General features: G+C 51.7%; 1 protein-coding gene across 1 annotated transcript in view; it reads left to right on the forward strand.

Moving 5' to 3' along the window:
• The first annotated feature begins 3994 nt into the window (after window positions 1–3994).
• Window positions 3995–27558, forward strand: part of EFNB1 (ephrin B1) — a 100470-nt gene continuing 76906 nt past the window's right edge. The window contains exon 1 of the mRNA XM_029607279.1: window positions 3995–4145. Within this exon, the coding sequence (XP_029463139.1) occupies window positions 4024–4145 (122 nt within the window). The 5' untranslated portion in view covers window positions 3995–4023. The remainder of the gene's footprint in view (window positions 4146–27558) is intronic.

A 27558-nucleotide genomic window follows, 5' to 3' on the forward strand; every position in this document is an offset into this window, starting at 1 on the left:
GTGGCAGGTCAGCGGCGCAAGAAAGGGACGATCACCTTCCCTGCTCCTTGCGAATGACCGCGGTAACACTAAAAGTTACAATCATGGCAGAAAAGAAAAATAGCGAACTCTTGACTCTGTGTGCTAGGAAACGACAAAGCACTGTGCCTAATTTGGAAAGAAACGGGAGCCATGCTTAAAGAGGCATTATGTGAGAGCAAACATGGAAAAATACAAGGCATCCGAAGAAAAGCGGAGGCAGGAAGGAGAAGCTTGCAGGGTGAAGAAAACCTGCTAAATGCACAAATAAAAATGCGCGTTAAGGAGTGCGCACTAGCGGCAGCCGGGGCAGAGCATCGCTGGAAGAGAAGCTATTGCCCGGGCAGTTCTGTCTGCAGGAGCAGCCATTTAGACGGCTGAAAGCTTTTCCCAAGTGTATTATTATTTTTCACTAACCCAGGTGGGAGCAGTGATGTCTCAGGGGGTGAGTACAAGTTCCAGATAACTGAAGAAGGAGCAGCGCTTTAAAAGAAACAGGCGCCCGTGAAATTATGTCGTCTGAAAGAGTCGGCAACAGCTGAGAAGTGGAGCAGAGACAGCAAGGCCTCGTGAAATCCAAACTCGAAGCCGAAGAACCGGGACCAGCCTTCCTTCTGCTCCGAATTGCATTGGGCGCTGGCTTGTTGTTTGAGGCACAGTGAAATGCCCTGCTTAAAACAGAACTGATTGAAGTCCAGCAAGGCCCGAAGGCGCTGATCTGCTTGGTTGTGGACTCTGGCAGGTTTGGACAGATGTAAGGAAGAAGTTGAATGATCGTAATCGGAAGCCGCAAGCGACGAGTAGTTTTGTAATGTAATATCTTTTGAAATAAAATTACATTCCCCCACCTTTTTTTTTTTTTAAAGCAGACGAGTGAAAATAATCTTTTGCACTTCCACTGCCGTGGGATCCTTTGGAAGGATGTGACAGTTAAATGTAATTTCCCTTGTAAGCACAATGCGGATGCCATAGCACGAAAATGAATTTCCAGACAGATTTTTTGCCATTTCACAGCAATGTTTAACAACTGTGCTTATTTCCAAATCCTAAAGATGAAAAATGAAGAGTGCGATCAAACGATTTAATTAGAGGTGCTCGATTTGTAGATAAACGATAAGAAATTTAATCTCGTTTGCCAGAAATTACTTCGCCAAATCTGGGGGTATTTTCCAGAGAAATGAATGTAATGTGTGTGTGTTGTGAAAAGACATTTTCTCATTCCCTGAGCCCAGATCCGAGCAGGACTGGCACTTCTAACCCAAGCTAGAAGCAGGGATGGAATCGGGCCCATTTAAAGCTTTGATTTTACAGTCAAAATGTTTGCTGCTCCTTCTAAAAAGGGATTGTTCTAAGGGTTAGGGTAACCTTCCTGCAGCAGAAGCGCAAAGCTCTCTCTAGATCGGGTTTTCCCGCGGGCAGTGCTGCTTCCCTGCCTTGTAAACTTTTAGCAAATTTCACTTTTATGGCAGGAAGAGCCCGAACTTTCATTTTTCCACCACCCCGGCCGCACGTGTGATAAAGCGGGGGCCTGTTTAGAGCAGAACAAAAAGGTCTTTTTCCTTCTGTTTTGTTTCTCTTTGTCTGTGCGATGCTGCCGCTTCCCGTCTCAGAGTTTTGTTCCGATTATAACAGTAGAAATGAAACTGATTCTGTCCTCTCCGTGATTTGAAACGGTCACGAAGTTGGCGACGTAGGGTGTTAGTTGCAAGGACATTTCTCCCAGAAGTCAAGCTGCCTCCATTTTTTTTGGAACGGGACAGGGAAAGGCCGAGGTGGCCTGGAGCACGAGAGCAGGCCGGCAATGGGCTCGCTCTGCCGTTTGCTTAAGTTTGTCGCTGGATCCGCTGGAGAAAGCAATCCCCGCAGCGGCCTCCAGGGGGGAACTGTTGCTTCACGTTTGGAAGCGATACTGAGAAAGGCCGGCAGAGTCTGCAGAGGGATACAAAACCTTAGTCAAGCCCCCATCCTCTACAACAGGGGGAAAAAAATATGTGCGAATTCTGCTGCTCCAACCGAAATGAAAACCCTAAAGCAAAAAGGGTAAAAGAAAGGAAGCAGGGAACGGATTCGGGGAAAAGGCGAGAAGAATCCGTCCACCCATTCGCCGGACTCCCAACGGGCCCAAGTGACTGGGCCGAGCCGCTCTCTTGCAGCTTCCTTCGTTGTTTTTAAAAAGCAAACTCGTGCTTCTCAAGCCTCTCTCTACGTTTTTCCCGGTTATGCCGGGCAATGACCATTGCCCACAGTGAAGAAAAACCCTTAGAAAAGGCCAAAGGTTTGCTCAGAATGTATTGCTAATATGTCGGAGCGCTAGGAAATTTGTTGGCAATGTTGTAGGTGTCAGGAATTAGCAAAGCACGTCGTCTCCTTCAAAATTCCGCACGTGTCAAATAATTTGTTGCAAAATAAGAAAAACGATGAAAAAGGGTTTCGGCAGAATTTCGGAAGTGTTGAGCTGAAAATAATTTGGAAAAAAAAAAACAAAAAAAAAAAAGTTAAGGGGAAGGAGGGAGCCCGTGACAGCTCCCAAGGACTGGCTCCGTCTCTCATCGGGGCCCGGAGGGAGCAGAGAGCGCCGGCCCCGGTCTCGCTACCTGTTTTGGCGGCCCTCGGGCCGGCAAAGGCTTCACACACAGTCCGCGATCGGAGCAGGAAAGCACCCCCAGACCGCCCCACTATGCGGGGTGCGGAAGGTCAATGAAATATTCATTTTTGCAAGTTTCCCGCAGGAAGAAGTAAACCTTTATCTTCCTTTTTTTTTTTTTTTATTTAATTTTTACTTTATGTTTGGGCATTCCCCACTTTTGACACTTTCTGCTTCTTGCCCCTTTGTTTTGTGGGGGCGAAGCAGCCCCTACTATATTCTTTGTATTTACTTTGTCTTCTGCAAGTTTATCCCACTTACCTCCAATTTCCCCAACTCACTTCAGTCCCGTAGAGAGTCTTCACTTTTGTAAACAAATTAAAATGTGGAAAAACACACAAAAGACTGAAGAGAAGAGATTCCCCCAGATATTATACTGGAAAAAGACGACTGCAGAATGACAGGGGAAATAAAAGCTGTGCTCGGCCTCTCCTAGCTCTTGGAAGCTGTTCCTTTTTTTTTTTTATTGTTTGTATTTGGTTTTGTTTTTTTTATTCTACTTTTTTTTAAATGTAAATCGTAGTCCATGGAAATAAAACAGCAAGCAGGGTCTTTGTAGAAACTCTGCCACGGCTCTCCCCCGCCGCAAGGCTGCAGCTTTTCATCCGTCTGATGCCGAAGCGCAGGCAGAGGTGAGTGCCGAGGGGACTGAGCGGGCAGCGCCCCGTACCTTGGCTTTTAAAGTGGGACGCTGGCTCTTTAAGAACCGGAGCGCTCTCCGTCGAGCTCCGCCCGTTGTGCATGGGGGGGGCGGGGTTTCGGCGGCAGACTCGGGCTCGCCATTGGCTGAGAGCCGCAGAGGCCTCCCTCGCGCCCGGGTGGGAGGGGGAGTAGGCGGCGGGCCGGGAGGAGGCGCGTCATTCGGAGTCTGACGGCCGGAGCGAAAGCTGTCGGTGTGGCGGCAGCGCGAGGGACCGCGGGGGACCGAGGAGCAATCCGCTGCGCTGGCACCGGGATCTGGGCACCGCGGAGTATCCGCTGCACCGGGGGGAAGTGATCGGGGGTGGGGGTAACAAGGAGCGCCCGCTGCACCTGGAGGACTCAGGGATCGAGGAGCGACCCCTGCACCGGGACCCAAGGCGCAGGGAGACTTCGGAGCGCCGGGAGCAGAGATCGGGGAGGCGCCGCCGCCGCCGCACCGGGTTGCAGGACCTAGGAGCCACCGCCGCCGCTGCTGCCACAGGGGAGGAAGGGGCCGGAGCAGGGCGGCGCCGGGCCGGAGAGGAGGAGGAGGCAGCGATGGGCCCCCGGGGGCAGCGCCGCACCTGCCGCTGAGAGCCGCCAGATCGGCTCCCGGTCCCCGCGGGTGCAGGAGATGGAGGCAGAGCCCCGCTGAGCCGCGCGCACATTCGGGCTTGACGATGGCCGGCGGGATGAGCCCCCTCGGCAAGTTCCTCTTCGGGATTTTGCTTGTCTGCTGCAGGATCGCCCTGCCCTGGGCCAAGAACTTGGAAGCCGTGTCCTGGAGCTCCTTCAATCCCAAGTAAGTGGGGAGTGGGGATTCACCTGGGAGGCACAGACCCCCCCCCCCCCCCTCCCTTCCGCCCCTTCACTAGAGCCGCCCGGACCGGGTCACCTGCCCGCACTCCATCCCCGGCTCCGTGTCTGCAGCTCCGAAAGGACAAAGGGAACATGGCAGGAGGAAGCCGCCGCCGCCGCCGCTCGCTCCCCAGGTGGAAGCCCGCTCCCATGTGGTCCCCGCTGACCCGGACGGGCATCATTGGGAAGCAGGCTGGGGGCCGGTGCAAGCCCCGAGCTCGCCCCCCCCCCAACCCCCCCCCCGGTAGCCAAGTTAGCTGAGCCCGGTGGGGGGCTTCGTGCCTGGGGAGTCGGTAGTCCAGGACTGGCACAAGCCTTGTTGCCACCTGTGCCGGTTTCAGCACGACCCAGTTTGATCCTTTGGCCTGGAAGGGCCACAGCAGGGGTGGGGGCTATAGGGACACATTAAAACCCCACCCGATGGGCGAGCCATTTAGCCTTAGAGATAGAAAAGGCGGCAGCTGGCACGGGGGGGGGGGCGGGCGCCTGGGCTACTTAAACCCACTTGTAGAGCGGGCCCTGGGGACTCCTTCCCTTGCTGCTGATGGCAGGATCCAGCTCCTCTCCCAATAAAGGGGAAACCTCCCCCCCCCCCGGAATATATTTGCCCCTGCGCATTTCTGTTTTCTTTGCCCAGCCCCTTGTTGAAAAACTTGTCGGTAGGTGGCTCTCCCCGGCACATCCTTGGAAAGGAAGAGCGTTTCCCCCTCAGAAAGGCAAGGGGAGGGGGCCGAGCAGCTCCCCCCCCCCCCCACCACAGTCACTCGGCCTTAGGTTGGGCAGAATCGGTTTCAACCTCCCAGAGGGTGGGGGGTGTGGGGGTCTCCTAGCTCTTGTGTCCCACTTTCACACGGGACCCTCTGCTGGTTCTGGCCCGCGGGTTCCCGAGATCTTCGGCCCATCTCCCGGAGTCTGCAGGTAGTTGGGGGGAGGGGTGGGGGGAGATGCTTTTAGTTCTGTGGTTCATAAATACTTTGGTGCCTACATCCTTGTGTGTGATCCTGGCATGCCCTGGGACATTTGTTATAGGAGTGGTGTCATCGTTTATCTGGAATATTTCACGGGTACTCGACTGTTTGTCTTGGCAGGGACTTCGTTCTCTCATGTCCTCTTCGCATCGAAGCTGCTTGCTGTGCTCAGCCGTGGCTTCCCTGCCTGTCTCCCCCGGAGGGTTTCTCGCTACGCGGGTGCTGCCGCCAGATTTTTATTATTTTTTTTTTAAATAAATAAATGTACAAGAATTCATGTGATCAGGAGAGCACAGAGCCGATTCCCTTCCAGTGTGGGGCCTGTGCAGAGCCAAGGAGCGGGCAGCGAGCGCGCTCTGCACTGCAGCCCGTGCCACCCTCTCCGGGCACGGCTAAGGCTGATTAGGTAGAACAAGTCGGTGAAATAAATGTGCGGCCGGCGTTCCTTGGAGTCGGGGGGGGAAGGAGGCGATTTTGGGCACAAGTTCCTCGCCGGCATATTTCTTCTGAGCCCTCGAGTCGCATTTTTAGCCCGTACCTATTTGTCTCGTCGGTCCCTCGAAACAAATCCCCCACCCAATCCGGTGCAGCCCGAGCCTCCCTGAGACCGGGCAGACCCAGGGACCCATTGACTTCCCTAGCGGACTCCCGTGCCCATCGCCCCGAGCCGCTCCAGGTAAGGGATGTGCACTCGGAGTGCTTACCTCCGGCATTAGCCGCCGTCAGGAGAGCCCCTTTAGCAGCTGAGCATTCCCGGTCCAGGCTCTCCCCGATTCCCTGAGCACGGCTCGGATCCGTACGAATTGATGCACGTGAACAGAAATGCACGGTGGTCGCTGATGGGGCTTCTTGTAGTTCTCGGGCCCCGTTTGACTAGACTGCCGCACTCTGCCAGTGTTTGCTTGTTGCATCTCCCAGCCACCTCCCAGCCCGGCTCTGCTCCTAACCTGGCCTGATTTGCTGGGGCTGATTTCAGGGACTAAGGGCAGGTGCTGGCCGGCAGCTCGGCTTTTTTCCCGCTCCTATCAGCCCTTTCCTTGTGGCTGGCCTGCAGTATAAAAGAGCAGGCAGGGGGGCTTTGCTTCGGCTTTTTGCAAGTCTGGTGGATTTTAGGTGTAGCATCTGTTGGGGAAACTTGGGGCTTTATTGAAAAAAGATGTTTTTTCCAAAGACACAAAATGGGGGGGGGGGGGGGGGAAGTCTTTTCTTTTTCTTTCTTTCTTTTTTTTTTTTGTTTTTTAAATATTTTATTGAACCAAAACTATTAACAGTACAACTGGAAAAAAGAACAAGCAGAATAAGAAACATAGAAACCTATCAAAATAACAGGAAAGTAAATTAGCAGCAAATCAAAAACAAACCAACACCAACGAAACAATAAGAAAATCCCTCCCCGGAAAAATAAAGGTAAAGAGAGCTTCCCACCCTCTCAGCCAGCAAATAAAGGCCAGAAGTAGAACTACCAAACGCACAAGGGTAGGTGAAGTCTCTTTGAATAAAGCTCGACCTCTGAGGCACTGTTTGATAGCTTGGAGGTGTGGGGAAAGTTTGTAATTTGTCATCTGTACCTCTGTGAAAGAGAGGGAGATTAGAAATCGCATTTTCTTTCTTTGAAAACTAAGTGGTCAATATTATGTGGCATTTAGTCAGATAATTGATGAGCTATCCACTTGAAAGCTGACTTTTGAATATTTCCCCCACTTATCTGGGTATATTTTAGCTTGATAAATTATCTGTCTGAAATTTAGCCAGTTTACTTAGGGCAGGGTTAAGGTAACTGGCTGCGTTATGTGGCTATCTCTGGTCATGCTGAAGAGTCCTAAATTAGCTGGATAAAGTTTATCCAGCTAAAATGGTCGGGTATATTCAGCCGGAGACTGTCATGTGGCCAGTGAATTTTACTCCTAAAATATCAGACTTGGTGGGTAATATCTGACCTGTTTGCAGCCAGATCCTGGAGGATGTGAGAGAGAAATATTGAGAGAGCTCCTGCAGTGTCATTTAGTATTATGGGGGCATGAGGCCTGCATGTTACTGATAGTTCTTTGGTTCCTAGTTCAGCTTTGGACTGGACAGACTGACCCATGCAGCCGAAGCCCTGGTCTTGGCCACGCTGCCCTAGCCATCTCCAAACTGCATTATCACTCCCTGGCATCACCTTTATTTAAAATACGATGCCTTCCTATAGAAATGCCCAAGGTGTCTCGCAGCAAATACATTAAAAATACAACAAAATAATAATTTTATACAATAGCAATTTATCTCGACCAAGATAAACATGCTAGCTTTAAACAGCCAATCCCAAAGGTCAGCAGAAAAGCCAAGTCTTTAAAACCTTTTGAAATAACCGTGAGACATAAGTCGGAACTCCCTCCGAACTCAGCAGAAGACCTGCAGCGTGGCAGTGGGGTTCTCGTCTGGCGAGCTAACTTTAATGATGGAAAATCGAGAAAACCCAGAGAACAAGATGGCACCCGAAACACTTGTTTAATGCCCTAAAAATAGGAATTTAAAATCAGAAGCAGGCAGGCAGTGTAAACTTTTTCCAAGCAGGAGATCTGTGCTTACCTTCAGACCTGTGCTCGGACGGGTTGCTGAATCCGTCTTTAACAGAAGACCCAGACCAGTTTCCCTTTTCTTTGTTTTACAGTGTTTTAATTAATAGGAATGTGTGTGGGGTTTTTTTTTTTGTTTTGCTTTGTTTTTTTACTGCATAAACATTTTTTAAATATATAGAAACCCTTCCCTCATTAGCATGAAAAGAGAATTTTAAGGGAAGAAGGCTGGGCCCGTTTCTGAATCTCTTTATTTCAGGTTGGCAGCCTTTTGGTGAATGATTCCATTTAGTGGCAGTGAACTGATAAAGCAACAGCGGGAAAGGGTGCAATCTCAGTCCTCATTCTGTGAAGCTCCCATCGGCCGCAGCAGGGGACTCGGACTCCCACCTACCCCTGCTTCTCTTCATGTTCTTTCTCTTCCACTAACTCATGGTAGACTTCATTATCAGGTAAACAAACAAAAAAAAAAAAGAATATAAAATGCCAAATGCGAACACAATAAACCAATAACATTCAAAAAGCAAAACTATTTAATAAGAAACACAAAAGCCCAGTCCAAAAGTAATATACTGTAAATAGCTAAGAACAGAGGGTAAACCCCTTTCAAAGAATTTACGGACATCGAAAATAAACAGAAAGCAATTTAGCTACCTAGAGCAGAGCCTATAAAATATATGAATACCTGATAACAGCCGGTAAATTCATTGACTTTATTTACTTAAAATCTTTTTCTAGCCTGCTATATTCAGAGTTCACAGCGAGTTACAGAAAAACGAACATAGCAAAATCTTTCACAAACATTAACATAACATATGGAATAGGACATAATGAAATGACAAAATAACATGCAATGAAATAAACTTTGCTCACTTTAGAAGCTCGCCCGAAGAAAATGGCAAAGAAGAAAGTTTTTCCACATCGGACTCCCCAGAAAAAGGCAAAGTTTGTGAGTGAGGTGAGGGGGGGGGGGTGCCCCCAGCTCTGCTTCTTTGCAGCAGTGAGGCTCGGCTCGCTCCCGTCCTAACAAAGAGGCCTCAGAGCTAAGCCCATGAAGTAACCTTACTCCTCGCCGCTCTTTGCAGCCCTTTCCTGCCCGCCTTCCTAGACCCCGGTGTAATAAGGTGCGCTTGGCTGAGCGCACAATTTTGTTTTTTACACCCAGCGTAACAAGGAGTTTATAGCACACAACGGTGAGGGAAGAATGCAGGCAGATTCCAGGCTCACGTTTACTCTCCCCGGTTCAGAGAGGTGCATGGGCTTCGCTCCTCTGTCATCCACGGCTCTCCACGAATGCTAGGCCAGCGGGGGGGCCAACCACAGGAGAAACCCACAGCTATCTAACACACAGGCCCGCTGGCTAGAAAAGGGAGCGCAGGAAGCCGGGGGTGGTGTCCCGCTAATGTGGCGGGAGTTAAAAGCAGGCTGACCAGAAAGTGTGGGCCGAAAATGCAGAGCCTCTCCTTCACCTCTGAGCAGGAGTTCACTTCCCAGCATTTGAGCGCTGCAAGGGGTGCGGGAATAGAAGGTTTCCCGCCCCCGCAGAGAGCGCGCACGTAACGCGTTCAGCCGTTCGCTTGGCCCGCTCGGTGCTTCTCTTAACTCTCGTGTCTCTTAACGTCGTATCCTACCCTGCAGGATTTGGAGGGCAGGGGGATGTTAAACGCTTTCAGGCCGATGCGATGTCGTGCGCTGAGCCTAGCGCGCAGGTTAACAAGCGCTTGGGCAGGCATCCATAACCCCTTTACGTAGTAAGGGGATTTAGCACGTCGCTAATAGTGCTCATCCCATGTAAAATCACCTTGATCGGCCATTACCCACTTTCGTAAAAAAAAAAAAAATTTAAACGTGCGCCCAGCGCGCACATTTTTACTCTCAAAAATCGACGCCAGCCGAGGAGCAGGCGTTAAGTTTTGAGGAGCGCCTAAAGTTTATTTATTTATTTATTTATTTAGAACTTTTTTTATACCGACATTCATGTAAAAATACATATCACATCAGTTTACAATGAAACAACTATTTTTTTGAGGAAACCGTTACATAGAACAAGGGTTACATCAAACTGGGATCTAGGGTGATAAATACAAACTGCTAACATATTGATTATTTAAATAAAGTATAAGAAAAGATGGATGCAGACTTGTTAGGTCAGGGCGATAAGCTTTTACAAATCACAATCGAAGCCCTGGGTATACCGTTTAAAAACTCTCTTTAAATTTCCTACCCATAAAGCTTAGCAAACTTCCACAAGCCATGGGGTTTCAAAGCTGTAAGGGCTATTTTTTAATATTCGAGATAATCAAAATCAAAAAGTTAATAGAAAAGCAGAAAATACTGCTTTTCTTGTAGTTCCTCCGACTTAATATCGCGGCGACATTAAGTCGGAGAAACCGAAAAAAAGGATTAAGGTAAAAATAAAACTAAAAAAAAAAAAAGTTAACGAGCGCCCGTTTTCCTAACCCGTGGCTGTGCCCATGTTAGGAAAACAGATGCTCATAAAATTGAATGTCCTTTTCCTAACCCACCGACAGCCACTTCTCCTGGGCAGGTGCTAGGGACGCACCATCCTCCCCCCCCCCCCCACCGCCTCCATTTTTTTTTAACGCAACGGCTCATTTGCCTACCGCATGGCGCGCCCGGGGGAGGTGGATGGGCACGCGTTAAGGGAGCGGGTGCCCGGTTTCGGCGCGTCCGTATTGCATGGGCCTGTTTCAAGCGCTTGCCGAAGGCCTGATTGCATGCAGTGGTGGCCTCGGACACCTTGGGGACCTCGGAAAGAGCCGTTGCCAGCTGGCCTAGAAATAAAGCCGGTCACCTTGCAGGCGGTAGTACTGCTTTATTGGACGGTCGCAGTCGGTTTTGTGAGCGGCCTGGGAGAGCTCTGCTTCCTGGGGAGCTGCTGCTCCCAGTGCCGCTCCAGTAAAAGGGGCCTTGCGTGCAGCTCGTTTGACCTTTATTTCTCCTTGAATTGGGAATCTGCTCTGTGTGGCTCTCTTGGCCTGCTCTCTCTTTCTTAGGAGAAAGTGGGGGGAAAGCTGGTTTAATAAGTGAAATGCCCTGGCCCTGGAATGCAGGGCGTCTGCGGATTGGGGACGGACGGACTGACTTTCAGCAAGTGAGCAAATGCAGACGTTGCTCGGGAGCCCAGGCACTGACCTGTATCTTGTAAAGCTCCCCTTGTTTGTTTATCTTTTTCTATTCCCTCCTCATTTTTTAAACCAAATGCTGTTGTCATTACCATGATAATTACTTTCCCTCTCCCCCAAGAAAAATAATGTAATAGATTTTCTGGCCTGGAGGGAAGTGGAAGCGGTTGCAGCCTGAACTGAGTGACATTTCCATATCCCTGGATCTTTCAGAGCAGGAATGTGTGTGTCCCCGGGGCTGCCTTTGCATTCCTCCTCGGGTGGGGGGTGTGTGTGTGACAGCCGCGGTGGGATCGGCACAGTGCTGTGTACGTTGCTGCCGCTGTAAAAGGAAGCCCTGTCCGGCAGTAAGGACAGTAAAGTTTAATCCATGGCGTTGGGGCTGGGTGCAGGCCGCGCTCCTCTCACCTCCTCCCGTCCCAGAGTCTGGAGCTGCTGCATGGGGTCGTGTCCCCCATGCCCCCCCCCCCCCCGGGCCTGTGAGGGGACGCGGCCAGGTGAAGCTGCTGCCGTGCCTGGCGGAGGCGCTGTACAGCCGGGATCCAAGGGGGGGGGGAGGGGAGGACCGGGCACATCTGTGCTCTTTTGTCCTATTTCAGCCACAGCTGGCCTTGAGTGAGGGGGGGCACCTTCGCTGCATCCCTCGTACCTCCAAGGGAGCTGCAGCTTCTCTTTTCTCCCCCCCCCCACTATAATCTGGGCCAAAGAGGGTCTCTTCTCCCTCCCCAGTGCATCAGTCCCTGTGGATTTCCTCTTCTGAAATGAGTGCTGGACCCCCCCGAGGGTCTACTTCCACCTTTCCTCTGCCTGTCAGGGGTCCCGAAAGCAAAGCCAGAAATGTGCCGGGCCAGGCCAGAAAAGTCGCATGACCCCCTCTTCAGAGGGGCTCGGCTCGGACTGGAGCCCAGGGAGACGGGACCCAGTCAGCCAAATGTCAGCTCGGACCTTGCGCCACTGCATGGCTCGAGTCTAAGGACTGGGCTAGCACGAGGGCGCGTGCCTTGCAAGTTTTTGCAGCCCTTCCCGGTGGGGCAGGCGGTGTGCGCGCGCCGCTCTCTCGTTTAATTGCTTCCTCTTCCTTGATTAACGCTGGCTCTGCTCTGATGAGCCCCCCTCGATCTGGGGATTCGTTCGGTGCCAAACCTGCACCGCTCGTGCTCCGAGATTGCAGCGATGCGCCGGATCCCCCGGGCAGTCACCCCCCCCTCCCCTCGGCTTCCTGCTCTCTCTCAGTGGATTTCTTTTTCGCTTTTATTCTGTGCGTTGCAGTTTTACCGCGAGCGGTACTTGGAGGGCCCTAAGGAATAAGACAGAAAGGAGTGAAGTGTCCCGGCGATGCTGGCTGAGCAGGGGAAGAATCTGGGACCCGGGAGGACCGCCCTGGCCCGGCTGGGAATTGAGGTTAGGGCTCCAGCCCCAGCCCCCACGTCTTCTGCTCTGCCAGATATTAATTTAAGCCCATAACAGTCAATTCCTGCTTCCTTCCGAGGATGCAAAACGGTTCCTGGAAGAGGAGCAGCCCTAGTTAAGTAGGGGAATCAAAGGTCAGCAAACACAAAAGGATAAGACCAGGTGAGACCTGGTTACTGGAGCAGCCAAACATTTTCCTGATTAGCCTTCAGGGCTAAAGGGAAGCAACAGCTCCGAGCTGACGCTGGCCGGAAGGAGCGGAGAGAAAAGCCGCAGGTCAGCCGGGCGCTCCCGCACTCGGTTGCTTCCTCTCTGCGTCTTTCTGTGTTTTTTAAAATACTGGAGGCAGGAAGCTAGCTTGCCTGGCTGTGGGAGCCCCGAGACGAGAATGGGGGCCCGAGCTGTAAATATTTATGTTTTTCGCTTTAATAATTTGCAATAAAAGCCCCATATGGAGGCGTTCTTCAGAAGTTAACCCCAAAGGCAGCATCAAGAGCTGGCAGCAGCTGCAAAACGCTTCCCTCACACGCAAAACTTGGTACACCGGGCTGCCAAGCAATGGAAAAAAAAATAAATACCAGAATAAGTCCGTTAAGAGGAGTAACAGTAAGCAGACCCCGTTCCTGGCCCGCCTGGTGCTGGTCAGATGAGGTCTCTGGCCTGACGGGTGGGATCCTGCATCTCTCCCGGCTCAGGAGCACAAGCTCCGGGCTGCCCAATGCTTCTAACCGAGAGGGATTTATTAATGCTTGGCCTTTAGAGCAGCGGGAGGGCAGGGCCCTCGTTCAGTTCAGGCCTTCCTACATGAACCTTTTACTTCTGGGAGAAAAGTTCAGGCATTTCTTTCTGTGGCCCTGGCAGCAGATAATAATAAATTGGAGACTGGGATTTTTTTTTTTCCATTCGTTCACGAAAACGAACAAAGCAGTTCTGCATGAGCTTGCGGGGCCCTTTCCTGCAGCAGGTAGGGTTTCATGCGGGGGGGGGGGAAGCTTACAAGCAGGCAGACTGCATCCTGGGGTTCAGCTGAGAAACCTTACTGCCTTGCCATTATCTCCTGCTCTGGCAGTGCTTGAGCATCCATCCTCCCCTCTGTGTGTGTCCAGGGAGGGGTCATTTTGTGTTGAGTTGAGCAAAGTTGACGCCTGTGCCCGCTTGTTGCATATCAGGGGAGATGAGAAGGCTCTCGTACAGGAATATCTACCTCCTGGGCCTTGGGTTTATTACGTTTTAAAATTCCGGGTCTGGTTTTTCAGTTCCTGTGTAAGGGCTTTTTTTTTTTTTTAAGCTATGTGCCTGCTTCCTGCACCCTGAATGGCAGTGAGGTGGCAGGTTATAGGAGCAGAAAGGGGGAAGGAAAGACGGATGGGAAGGGCCTCTTTGCGGTGCTGCTGGGCTCTCCTTCCAAATTCCCCGCAAACCGAAGCAGTTTGTGTGGTGAGGGGGTTCAGTTGGCGGTGCCCTGATTAATTAGCAATCCGGCTCCAGGTTAGCTCTGCTCACCCACCTTGAAAGCGAAACGGGTGGGGAGGGAGGTTAGGGCTTAACCACCGCTAAGCGAAACCTGGTTAATTATTGCACCTTAAAGAATGGCTGCCAGAAAGCATATTCAAAGATGCCAGCGAAGCAGACAGCTGGGAGGCTACGTGCCCGACTCCTTCCCTTCTCATGGCCGTGGAAAGGTCACACAGGTTATAGGGCTGGGGGGGGGGGGCGGCTAGGCCTGGTCCCTAGGTGCGCTGCTCTTTCAGCCGGGCTCCGCGAGGGCAGTGGCAGAGATTTGTACAGAGCTGTGTAGCTGCAGTGTCGACGCCTCACGCGGGAAAAGCCTTTACAGGGCGAGTGAAGACGCGGGCTTTCTATAGAGGCTGTCCATCTGTGAGAGGAGGACAGATCCGGTCCTGGTGTCCTCATTTGGGGGGGGGGGGGGGGGGGGGCCCAAACACGCTCTCCCTGGCCTGAGAGCAGCTCAGACCTCCCGGAGGCTTCCTGTGCGCTCCATTGCGAAGGATTTAAAAATGAGAGAGCCAGCTTAACCCCTGCTCTGTCCTGAAGTGGGAGGTATTGATCGCCACAAGGGGCACCACCTCATCAAGAAGCCCTGCTTTCTGTCTTCTGTTTCAGATAGCGCTGGCAGTGTACACGGCACTGTACATGCAACATGTTGAAGTCTGATAAGTACGGGGGTTCCCTGCTCCTGAGAGCTTACAGCGCTTACGGCTTCCCGTGTCAGGTGCTCTTTGTCTTCTGGTCGTCTTCCCCTGGATTTGAAGGACTCCTCGGTTTTGTAACTGATTCTCTGATTTTTGGTTTGTTTTGGTGCTTGGTCCAACCGCTCCTGCTCCAGATCAGATCCATGTTTGAGCCTTCTTTCTGGGACAGCTTGGCAGCTGAATGTTTTTCCTGCTAGAATGAGGCTTTGGAGGTGCTAAGAACAAAAAGCCCAAATTTGATAAGGTCAGGAGGGACCCATAAGAACATAAGAAAATGCCATACTGGGTCAGACCAAGGGTCCATCAAGCCCAGCATCCTGTTTCCAACAGTGGCCAATCCAGGCCATAAGAACCTGTCAAGTACCCAAAAACTAAGTCTATTCCATGTTACCATTGCTAATGGCAGTGGCTATTCTCTAATTGAACTTAATAGCAGGTAATGGACTTCTCCTCCAAGAACTTATCCAATCCTTTTTTAAACATGGCTATACTAACTGCACTAACCACATCCTCTGGCAACAAATTCCAGAGTTTAATTGTGCATTGAGTAAAAAAGAACTTTCTCCGATTAGTTTTAAATGTGCCCCATGCTAACTTCATGGAGTGCCCCCTAGTCTTTCTACTATCCGAAAGCCTTTAGAGGGACCTGGGGAGGGGGCAGCCTCTAAGCTTGCTGCTAACCTTTTTCTGAAGGTTTGGGAGGGGGAGGGGGGGCTCTCCAGACCAACTTGATTGTGAGAATTTTTTGGCCAGGAAAGATTGTGCTCTTTGCTGTATTTCAGAGGCATTGGCAGTGGAAGATCTGCTGAAGGCCGTGTCAGGGATGTGAAGGCTTCACCAGGAGCACAGACAGGTGTCTGCCCCCCCCATATACTAGGGGTAGACCCACCATTGACCCCCCTTCATACCCAAATGAGCCTGCGCTCTGGACGTTCGGGATTAAATGAGCCTGCGAAGCTCCCAGAGCTGACAACGGGGCGGCACAGGGACTTCCCTGCCTGGATGGAGTTGTTAGCAGGGAGCCTGCTGGGCCTGCCCTTACCCTCCCTGTCCCTGCTTCCTTGGAAGAGAGTTTCTGGGAGCCCCGGACACGTTATGGGGCCGATGTACGCTAACTGTCCCTGAAGTTCAGTGCGCAGGCTCTTAATGCTCAAGCTTGCTTCCCGGACTCTGGAATTGTTTTTTTATTTTTATTTTTTTTAATTTAATTTAATTTAATTTAATTTAATTGGAATTGATGGCATCCCATCAGTTTATTGATGGGATGCCAATGCATCAGGAGTTAAAAAAAAAAACCAAAAAAACGCGCAGCCCGAGAAGTTTTTGTGCAGAAACTTTCTTTCCCCGTATGAAGGATGACTTGGGTGCATAGGTTGGATTGGGAGGACAAACTAGGATTATAGTTCATGTTAAAATGTTCAGCGTTATGAAGTATTCGTAATGACGGTCGTCGTACAGATCTGTGATTCTACCATCATGTCAGATTGTTCTGCTGTTTTAATTGATGGAAATGATAAAAAGATATTAAGGAGGGGGGAGGGGCCTTCCGCCCTGCCGTCTTTCCTCCACCTCGGACCGGGCGCACGCCTCTGCCCCCCGGGGGTAATGCCTTAACACCATCGTTGGCGGGGGATTTCCGTGCCAGGGCACAGTGTTTAAAGCTCGTACAGTAACAGGGTCAGTGACCCAGGTGGTAATGTATTTCTATGTATTTATTTCGGTTTTCGTGGGTAGCAATTGCCACTCCGGGCAGGCGACCCGCCCTTATCTTTAGGGTCAGGGATCCTCCCTTTCTCCCAGGCCCCTTTTGAAGTCCACCACCTCTCTGGGAGGGCTTTCCAGTCATCCGCCGGTCCTCTCCTCCGTGAAGAAACATTTCCTCGTATTGGTTCCGAGGCGTCCTGTCCCTACCCCCCTGGAGTTTTGTGTCGTGACCCCCTAGTTCTGCAGCTTCCTTTCCATCGGAAAAGGTTCCCTTCCTGCACATCGTCAGTAGCAAAACACCTTGCTCCATCAGCAGCAAAGCTTGCACGCCGCTGAGGGGTAACCCGTGCGCTGTGCGCCTGCACATCTCTCCCCTTTTCTGGGATTTCCCCTCCCTGCATGAGAGGATGAGATGAAGGCCGGCCCTGTACCCGGAAGCAGATTTGGACAGAGACTTGGATAGGCCTTCCGGACCCCAAGCCACCCTCCTGTAACTAATTCCCTGCAGGCGCTGAGGTTCGGGGAGGTGGGGGAGAGGCAGGCGTGGCCGTGCACGGTGGGGGTGGGGAATGTGTGCTGCATGTTATCGCAACCCCCATCGCTTTTCACATTTAATTTAAATGAGCAGCATTTGCAGGAATGTCGGCTCTGCCGGCAAAACTCAGCACGGGTCAGATCTCTTGGAAGGGGGGCGGAAAAGAGACCCGAGGGGGTGGGGGGGCCCGGCCGTGAGACGTCCGTGACAGCTTGCACACAGCGCCGACGTGCTGGGCCCAGCTGCTGCGTGTAACCGGATCTAAGGTGGTGGGGGGGGGGGGTCGTCCCTGGGGCCTGTAAACACAGCAGCTCCTCAGAACCATTAGAGCAGAGTCAGAAGCCCCCCCCCCAAGTCTCCCGGGGCCATGAGCTACCGCTGAGTGATAAGTCCCACCCCTCCAGCTGGCAGCACCGGGGGGGGGGGTGGGGTGTGCAGGTCCTCCCTTCCCCTCTCGGGAAGATTGCAGCGGATGCCCCCCAAATGAGTCCAGACTTGGCTTGGCTTTGCCTCGTCCCTCCCTGGTTTATTGAGGAGGTGGCAGTGGAAGAAACTCAGTGAGAGCCTTGGCGACACCGAGGCCTGGGCAGGCATTGGGGGGCGGGGGGGTTGAAGAACAGTTTGTTCCTTCTCCCATTTACCTTCTTACCCTCTCGCTCTTCGTCTGCTCTCTCTGTTGGCGCCTGACCTTGGTGGCTAAATCACAGCAGAAGAGTTGCTGAGTGTCCTGGGTGGAAAGGACACCGCTTGCAGCAGTTAATAATTTTTTTTTTTTTTTGCTCTCTGGACGGTGACCGAGCGAAGTGAAAAAAAAAATCAATTTGGATTTGGGAAGAGAGCATTTAAGAACGGGGAAGATTTGCTGGATGCCGGCAGGTCTTCCTCCAAGGGACTTGGAAAGGGGGGGGGGGGGAGCGTGGCAATGCATGTAAGGGGCTCCTGAAACGCACCCCCAAAAAAAAATGGCGTGGGGGGGGGGGGGAGCCAGTGAAAGAGAGAGAGAAATTGGTGTGACAGGGGTTTAATCTCATTAAAAGTGAAACAGCTGGCGGGCAGGGGCGTGGCATGTGCCAGCTTGGGGAAGGAGTCCGCCCCCCCCCCCCCCTCAGAGTAACAGGGAGATGAAAGAGCAGCCTGAGAAGGGGGGAGGCAGACCCAGATGTAAATGGGATTTTTTTTGGCAGGGGGCTTTGGAAGATGGCAGCCCCCTCCCCTCAATCTGCTTTGGGGTGGGGGGGGGGGGGGAGACAACTTTCAGTTACACAAATCCTCTTCAGAGAGTCTCCCTTTGCTGAGTGCCCCTCATCTCATATCGGACCCCCCTCGGCAGTGACAAAGGAGGGACAGTAATTGGATTGGAGCCGCTTCAGCATCCTGACAAAGTGTTAACCCACCCCCCCCACCCCCATCCATTCACTTCTGTCCCGCTGCTCCCTCTCTCCTCCACACACAAACTGCACCCCCCCCCCTCCCCCTTTGCTGGTCCTAGGGGGTGCAGTAACTGGATCAGTCCTATCCCTCTGGCACTGTCGGGGTGGCACCGGGTGTCCTGCGAGGAGGCAGGGCCTGGGGAGCGTGGACAGAGGGGGGGAGGGGGGTTGTTGAGAGTTCAGGGAGATGGCCACGGGTGGTTCTTGAGTAGATGGGGGGGGGGGGGGGAAAGGTCGCTGAGGGACTTTTCAAAGGACATAGGAGTTTGAGAAGAGATGGGAAAGGTTGGGGATCCAGGGGGGGGGGGTGGGGGGAGACTGGGATCTTGCTGGGTGCAGAGCACAACCCTCCAGGGGCCGTGGGATGACCTTGAAGCATCGACCCCCCCCCCCGGGGCTCACATGCTTGTAGCTTCTTTGCAGGTGGCTTTCCACGCCTGAGGTGGGTGCTCTCTGCCCAGGCACGTAGAGTGCTTGAAGGCACCCGGGCTGATGAGCTCTCTCCCAAGCCACAAGACATTCCATTTCAATTAACTGCAAGCCGAATATTCATTTAAACAGAGCTGCTCCCTTCTGACGGCATGGGAGCTCCTGTGCCGTGGTGGCTGTGCAAGCAGCGTGCTGCTCACCATGCACCCCAGAGCTGGCTGAATGCACGTAGTAACTTGTAAAGCATGGTGCAAGTCCACAGCAGAAATATTTGTGGGATCTGCCTGCCTTCATCACGTTTTTCTTTCTTTCACGGCAATTCTTTCTTTCTTTCTTTTTTTTTTGTGTGTTTAATCTGGCTCTGAAGGGCACGCTCCTCCCCCAGACCCCCTTCTGAATGAGGATTTCTCTCTCCCCTCCCCTGGCTCCATTAACGAGGCTGGTTTTGTTCCCCTGTGGCAGAGGCCAGACAAGGTGGGCTGCTTTGGGGTGGGGGGGGGGGGGGAGAGCTGGGAGAGGAGGCTGGGGGTTTCTCCTTCTCTTCTGTGGGGGATCAGGAATAATTGGCTGTAAATCGGGGAAGCTGGAGGTTAGGGAGCTGTAAGAATCCCTTTCAGTTACCCTCAGGCTGCCCAGAAGGCATAATTAGGATGGAGAGAAGGAAGGCACTTGGAAGGTTCTATTCTGTACCGAAGTTGTGTGTTTTTTTTTTTCTGCTGTTTTTGGGTTAGTGCTTTGGGGAATCCTTGGAAGCTTGCTATTTTGTCTTAGATTGGCTGTCCCCATTCCCACCCCCTCCTTTGCTGTGGGTTTTCTCTCAGAGCTGATTCCTTACATATTTGCAACTTAGCTTTAATATATCCTAGCACTTTACCTTCCCGCTGTTCTCTGCTTGCTTCCTGCACAGCTGCACTTCAGAAATTTTCCATCCTCTGGCATCTTGAGGGGAGCCAGGAAGGGATTCTGGGAGGAGGGTGGTGAGGGGCCGGGACTGCGGGGCCCGGGGGGGGGGGGGGAGGACCGTGAGGGGTCGGGACTGTGAGGCCTGGGGGAGGAGGGCGGCGAGGGGCCTGGGGCAGGAGGGCGGTAAGGGGCTGGGACTTGGGGTGGATGGTTCTGCACGTGTCAAAACAGTTCATAGATTTAGGGGTGGCGGGGGGGCATTATATTGTCTGCCTTGTAGCCGCTGGGGCCTATTTGAAGGTTAAAATCTTATAAATTAGTTTTAGTTTTCATTCTGTGAATTGCATGGACAGTTTGGAAGAACTGAAATTAAAACAGAGAGATGCAAATCATCGTGAAAGAGCAGGTCTTTTGCCGTCTCTTGTACTGCCCCAGTGTCCCAGCTTGCTCCTGGTGGCACATGGCACGCACTCTGTGCCCAGATAATTCCATCCCAGGGACACGTTCTGTGCACACTAGGAATGCCGTGGACAATTGGACTCGCTTTCTGCCTGCTCGTGCCGGACTTGCAGAGTAAAATGATCACTGCAAACGGTCGTGAGGAATCACCCCCTTCATGCACCGCTCCCTTTCTGATTTCTACAGGCCCAGACTGGTGACACGGCCCTTTCAGAGGGGAGCTCACACTGCATGCAGAGAGCTGTACTTCTCCTTTCCATAGGGAGAGTAGAAATGATGTCTGTATGATAGCTTAGATTAGAAGACCCTTAACCTCATAGACAGAAGATAACTGAGCATGCTCTGGATTCAGTGGGGCCCGATACTGGAAGCGTGTTTAGCGCTAGATAGCCGGATAAGTAGGACTTATCTGGTGTCCGCTGAATATCAGATTATGTTCAGCAGCTGCCACTGAACCAGATAAGTAGACAACAGGATAGGCAATGGGCAGGGAATGGGTAGATCTGGCCGGCGCTACTTGTCCGGTTATCTTAACTGGGTGAAGTGCCTATGTTCAGCCTTATCCAGTTAAGTTAGCAGGTCTATAGTTAACCGGATAATCTTTGAATACTGGGCCCAGTGAGTGCAGAGAAGAGAAAAGAGACCAGCGTGGAGACATGCCCCAACCTCCAGCTTCCCAGCTGGGCATCCTGGTGCTCCCAGAGAACTGCAGGCAGGCCACCTAAGACTAAGAGGAAGCCCTCTCCTACAGGATCTTTCCTAAGGTGGCTCCTAGATATCAGTAAAAGACTGTTTCCCATCCATGGGAAAGAGGGAATGGCCAGGTTAACCCCAAAACAGGAACTGGGGCAAAGAGGAGTTTGGACTAGAAAGAAGTATCAGGTCATGGGGACAGGGACTTGGTTCCAGTGTTAGTAATGAAGATCTGTCGTGGTCTGATCTGAAGAAGATCATCTTCAGTTTGGATTTCCAGAATTGTATTCCCCCCAACTGTTTGTGGTGCATGAGTTCTGCTTAGCTGGAAGCTGCACCACAAGCAGCTCCGATCCTGGAGTTATGCGGTGCCACAGAGGGGGGCCACCTGCGGGTCCCCTGCCACACACGCAGGAACAGATCGGGACACGGCGCACATGACGCGCCAAAAAGCCAGAAGTGGGTGAGGCTTGGATACCAGGCACGTATTCTACTGCCCCTTTTCCTGTTTGCTCTGGAATTGGGTGCTGCTGGGGTTCCTGTTCTGCTACGGGATCCACTATCCAGCTCTTAAGTGCCCCGATATCTCCTTCACTCTTTTCTCCCTTCCCATCAAAATCGGCACAGTGCATCAATTCCCCACCCCCACCCCACCCCCCCATTTCCGGTTCTTCTCCTCCCCTTCCCAGATGGGTCAGATTTTCCCTAAGTTTTTGGGGGTTTGCCTCCTGCCCAGATGTTACAGCTGTTACTCTGTCACCGACAAGGCAGAGGCTTTACCTGTGGCTCTTTCCATGCTAGTGTTGTCTAAATACTTGCTTTATTCTAACTTTTTATTCTCTACAACATTTTATTGCAGAGTAAACAAATCTAGAAGGAAAGAAGAAGAGGTGTAGAGGGGAGGGTGGATCCCAGCTGCAGTAATCCTTGCACTGGGGTGAGGGGGGGGGGGGGGGAGTAACAGCGCATAGTACACTGCATCACTCCTGGACTTGCAGGTCCTGCGAGTCAGAGCCAGGTTTGACTGGTTTGCCAAGTGTGCCGTGGCTACCAATCAGTCCCTTCGCAGAGTCTGCGCTCGGTGCTGGCTGCCCGGTTTTGTGCCAGCACTCTGCCTGACTCACGCTCAGCAGATGCAGACGTAAGGAGCAGCATGCATACCCCATGTATTGATGCTACCCATGCTGCGGCACTGGGCACCATCTGTGTTCTTGTTAGTGCCACAGAAGTGCTCTGTGTGTGTGTCTGCCATAGTGCCCCTTTTTGTCAGTGCTGGGTAGGAGGGCCGAGTACCTGCAGCAGTAGTGCTGTCAACGCTGGGGGAGGAGGCCTGAGCCCATGCAGCAGTGTGCAGCCTTGTGGAAATCTCAGGAAGAGCCTTCCAGTCCTAGAGGTGCCAGGCTCTGTATCCCTGAACCTATCCCCTGAACCCTCCAGTCCTAGAGGTGGCAGGCTCTGTATCCCTGCACCCATCCCCTGAGTCCTCCAGTCCTAGAGGTGGCAGGCTCTATATCCCTGCACCCATCCCCTGAGCCCTCCAGTCCTAGAGGTGGCAGGCTCTATATCCCTGCACCCATCCCCTGAGCCCTCCAGTCCTAGAGGTGGCAGGCTCTATATCCCTGCACCCAACCCCTGAGCCCTCCAGTCCTAGAGGTGGCAGGCTCTATATCCCTGCACCCATGCCCTGAGCCCTCCAGTCCTAGAGGTGGCAGGCTCTATATCCCTGCACCCATCCCCTGAGCCCTCCAGTCCTAGAGGTGACAGGCTCTATATCCCTGCACCCATCCCCTGAGCCCTCCAGTCCTAGAGGTGGCAGGCTCTATATCCCTGCACCCATCCCCTGAGCCCTCCAGTCCTAGAGGTGGCAGGCTCTATATCCCTGCACCCAACCCCTGAGCCCTCCAGTCCTAGAGGTGGCAGGCTCTATATCCCTGCACCCATCCCCTGAGCCCTCCAGTCCTAGAGGTGGCAGGCTCTATATCCCTGCACCCATCCCCTGAGCCCTCCAGTCCTAGAGGTGGCAGGCTCTATATCCCTGCACCCATCCCCTGAGCCCTCCAGTCCTAGAGGTGGCAGGCTCTATATCCCTGCACCCATCCCCTGAGCCCTCCAGTCCTAGAGGTGACAGGCACTGTATTCCCATACCTATCCCCTTAGCTCTCCCATCTTGTATTATCTATTTCTGTTTTTTGCAGACTGTAGGTTTCCAAGTAAGTTGCAGTAAGGCTGAAGATTACACGGGGAGGCAGGTGTGTGTTTCCTTGTGACTTCAGTTTCTCACGCTCCTGTTTTCTGTTAATAAACACAATTTTACAGAAGCAGAGACCTCCTCTGCACTTGCTGCCTGTTGTCAGCAGCTGCAGGAATCTCTCTTCAATCTCCGGCATCCCAACGCGACATCGCGAGCACAAAGCTGCGATGCGGAGAAGCTCGGGGGGGCTCTCAGGAATGTGTGCGCCGGCCCCGTGCCAGAATCCCCGGATTAGAAGAACCTTTCCCAGGCGGTTCTGTAAATTAAAGTACCAGTTTGCCTTTGAGTCACCGAGAGATCCAGCTTTGTCCCAAAACCATTCCATCTCGAAAACGAATGAAGTGTATCTGGTGCTTAGAAAATGCGGAGGAAGTACAGCTGCAGCTGATTAGAAGCTGTGTTTTTCCTTCTCTTCCAGTTTTTGCAGATTAGCTGCTTTTTCACTTTATAAATTGGGTGAGCTCCGTTTTTTGACAATTAAATTAAAGTAAACCTAGCCTGGACTTCGTCATTAGAAGTCCCTGCACAGGCTTCTCTCTCTCTCTCTCAGGAACCTTCCTTGGCGTGACGCTTCCTCCATGTGTTTCTGAAAGGGCGTGATTTTGTAGAAGCCTGCACAAAGCAAGTCAGCAAATGCGTGCGTGAGTTACACCGAAGCGAGATTACCCCGGCTGATTTGTGTGCAGGAAGCTTTCACGAGGAAATCTGCAGGTGTAGCTTTAAAAAAAATAAATAAATAAATACAAAATCCCAAAGTATGTGGGGAAGTGCAAACCCCTCCCTTACTCCAGCCCTGCTCGGTCCACGGGAACTCGCGTGCATACAGGACAAACGAGCGTCGGCCTATCTGCTGTGCCTACAGGGAAAAGCGTCGGCCTATAAGCTGTGCCTACAGGGAAAACACATTTTAACCTGCGGAAGTGCCTTCCAAAATTACTCTCAGGATGGGTAAAATAAGTCCGTGCATGCTGGTTACACTGAGGGCCCATAAAGGACCGTTGCCAGGTTCTGGTGCTGCTCCAGATTACATTGGTGGCCTGGTGGCAGGATTTCCTCAGTTGGGGACATGTGATCTCTCCCTCTCACACCCCTGTGGAAGACTGATTCTTACTCATTCGGAGCTATCGCTTTTCATGGCTTTGTGTCGACGTTTTAGAGGGATGTAGAAGGGGTTTGGGGGAGGGACAGTGGAGGAAACGTCTGTCTGTCGAGGGAGAGTTGTAGGGCGATGCCGAATGTTAGCAGAATGATGAATACCAGCCTCTGGTCCCTCCATTGGGCACAATTCTTGTGCTCGTCAGGGGTGTAGCCTTGCCCTACTCAGCACCAGGTAGCACTGGGCTTTTCATTAACCTCCTTGCTCTGTCTTTCTTATTTATCAAAAGTAAACCGTAGAAAGCACACACATGCCTTCAAGCATGCTGTTTATCCAAGGGTAGGGGCCTCTGGAAAGCACTGCTCAAAGTGATCAGCAGGAAGATTCAGCCCCCACTGTCAATGATGACTTGAAACGCAGCTGATTCCCCTGCACGGTCTCTCTCTCTCTTCCCCCCCCAGCCAAAGTCCCATTGGCAGAAGTCATTTTTACCCCTGAGGAATTGAGTGACAAGCTAGGGACACTATTAGAGATGTGATTCGGCCGAACCTTTTGGTTCGGCCTTTGTTATTGGCCCGCCGTGAGAAATTTCGGTTTCCCGCGGTTCGGGCCTTTTTTTTTTTTTTTCGGCCGCCCCAAATTTCGGGTTAGCACACGCTAACTCAGCGTGCGCTAACCCCGAAAAACGAATTTTCCTGAAATTTTGGGAAAACTTGCTTTGTTTATCAGAGTTGCCGAAACGGGACGAATTAGACAATTTCGTTGAATTGCGGATCAGGAGAGCCAGAAAAAAAAAACGGTCAGAACCGCGGGAAACGAAATTTGCCGCGGTTCTACAAAACCGGAAACAGGAAACGATTGCCGGTACGATTACACATCTCTAATGAGAAGAGTCTTGGAATAGAAAGGGAGGATGGGTAAGTGGGACGCCCAGATGCCTTCTTTACAGGGCGTTGGTTTGGGCTGGGGAGGGTGAAGACCGCAGGATCATTGAGAACTTCCCCAGACTGCAGGAGCTCATTAAGAGGTACTTGAGAAGGGCCTTAAAACCTCTAGGGAGGAAAGCGGTAGGATATCCAGACTGTGCTATGCACCAGCAGGGGGGGATGAGGTTCTCATCAGAGCCACCCTGCTTCTCTCCTTCGGCTCTGAGACAGACAAGGACTTGGGCTGTATTTCAAATATAAAAATGTCTTTTTTTTTTTTTTTTGCTGGCTCAGAAAGTGAGAATTTTCCCAGATGTGGCACGGGCCCCTACGGCTAAGGAGGGGGAATGTTTCTTGAGAAAGAAGCCTTGGTTACTCGCTGTGGGAATAGTTTAAAAAAAAAAAACAAAAAAAAACTCTTACATTATTAATTAGCAGGTGGACAAGTTCATTCTTTTTGGATCCTTCCCATTTAGAAAATATTTTGCAGAATAAAAATGTTGCTGTCTAATTTTGAGTAAGGGTTTTGGGCTTCTTGGGTCCTCTTAGTAACAGAGTAACACAGTTGATGTGGAAATTTCTCCCAGCTAGCTCAGAGTCTAGTGGTTTCCTGGGGACTTCGCACAGCAGTGTTGTAGGCCTTTTTTTTTTTTTTCTCCTCCTCTTCGTGTCGCATTGCCTCCCCATCTTTGAAGGCTCGCTTGCACTACTTTTTAAGAACTGTACTATCTGGCAAGGTTTTGAGTTCGGGGCCCTTGCCTCCGTATCCCCGTCGGTAATAGCCGTTGGGCTCTCACTGGCCAGACTCCTGCCTGACATGGCTCTCCCTTCATAACGTACGTCCGGAGGTCGCCAGCTCTGGCCACAGCTGGTGTTCAGGCTTCGCCCGTTCAGGACAGGGTTTTAATCTTCCCTCTAATGAACCTTTCTGGCAGTGCCCTGGGATCTGCTAGAGGGATTCATCTGCATAATGATGATTATGGCTGGCCCAGGTGCCCACCTCCTGGAATGTAGGGCCTCGGGAATGCAGGCTAGAGTCCCGTTTATCAAAAGGATCGGAAAGGAAATTGGAAAAAAAAAAAACTTTGCAAAGGATCGTGAGCTGCTTCCTGAATCGTGTTTCCGTCAGGACAGAATTCAAACTACACACAGCCCAGATTTTGGGTGGGCATTTACTGGAATAGCAGGGTTAATTCCAGTTTATTTATAAGCATCAGAATAATGTGAATTTTCCTCGGGACTAAGGCGCACCTCGCCAGCCATATTTTCAGGAAAATGCAATATCATGTACTCGGGCTAGCGCACAGGTTGACCCACGTTTGGACCGGCGTCCATAACCCCTGGTGCAATAAGGGGATCAGCGCGTCCAAAACGCGCATCCAAACCAGCGTGTAGCTAATGGCGCTCATCTCATGTAAATGCCGTGCTGACGAAGCTATTAGCTAGCACCCCCGATGTAAAAAAAAAAAAAAGAAAATAAATAAATACCTGTGCGCGCTCAGTGTGCACATTTTAACCCTGAAAAGTTAACGCCAGCCTGGGAGCTGACGCTAAGTCTTAAGGTGCCCCAAAACTTGCACAGTAAAGCAGAAAATACTGCTTTTCTGTGGCTCCTTTGACTTAATACAAGTCGGAGGAACCACAGAAAGCAGCAAAAAAGGGGGGGAGAGTCTTGACTGAGGTCAGGTTAGGAAAATGGACGCTCAATTTAAGAGCGTCCATTTTCCTAACCAGCGGCTAAGCACGGGTACAATTGAGCATCCTTTTTCTTAACCTGCGCACAGCCACATCTCCTGGCTGCCTGATGCCTTGGACACGCTAGGGATGCACAATTTATCCCTAGTGCATCCTTTTTTAGCATGGCAGCTCATTTGCCTATTGCATCGAGCGCCCTAGAGGGGTGAACGTGCGTATGGTAAAAAAAAAAAAACCCCAAAAAGAAAGGGCACCCAGTTTGGACGCACGGTTGTTACGCGTATTTCATTGCATCAGCCTGTTTATTCTTTATGATTGCAGTAATTAGGCAGAGAGTGCAAACCCTTCGAGGTTGACTGGCCAAAGCCTAAACCCAAACATTCTGTCCACATAACGAGAGCATACGGGCAGCTCACAAACAGGTGCCCATGGTTCCTGTGTGGTACAGGTCAGGCAAGGGTAAGAGCAGTTGTTGCCCGCATTGACCCTCAATCGTATGTTGACCCAAACACTGACATGCCCTAGATCTAACAACCACACAGATGCTGGGATCCTGCGGTCTCCTGACTTTTAAAGAACCTCGGCATAGAATTCACGAGGACATTGAGGCGCGAGGCAAGGCAAGGTCATCGTAGAATGATCTGCCTAGTGCAAGGTCACACAGCTCTCTCCTGGAGAGTGATGTCACTTCATCCACCCCTGATGTGCCAGCATGTTATGTGCCTACAAGAGCCTGAACATGGGGAGGGCAGTGACCTCATCTCCTCCTGCCCAGGCTGGGATTAGGGGCATGATTCATCTAGACAAGATGCGTTGCCATTGACAGAACCCAAAACTCAGGCATTGATTCAAATTAAAATAAGCATAGACAATGCCACAAAACGGTACAGGGTTTATCATGCTTAAGCCCCCCTGTTTGTTTGTTTTTGGCACGCAATGTTCCT

This window comes from Rhinatrema bivittatum, chromosome 6 (assembly GCF_901001135.1).
Source record: "Rhinatrema bivittatum chromosome 6, aRhiBiv1.1, whole genome shotgun sequence".
In the NCBI taxonomy this organism is placed as follows: domain Eukaryota; kingdom Metazoa; phylum Chordata; class Amphibia; order Gymnophiona; family Rhinatrematidae; genus Rhinatrema; species Rhinatrema bivittatum.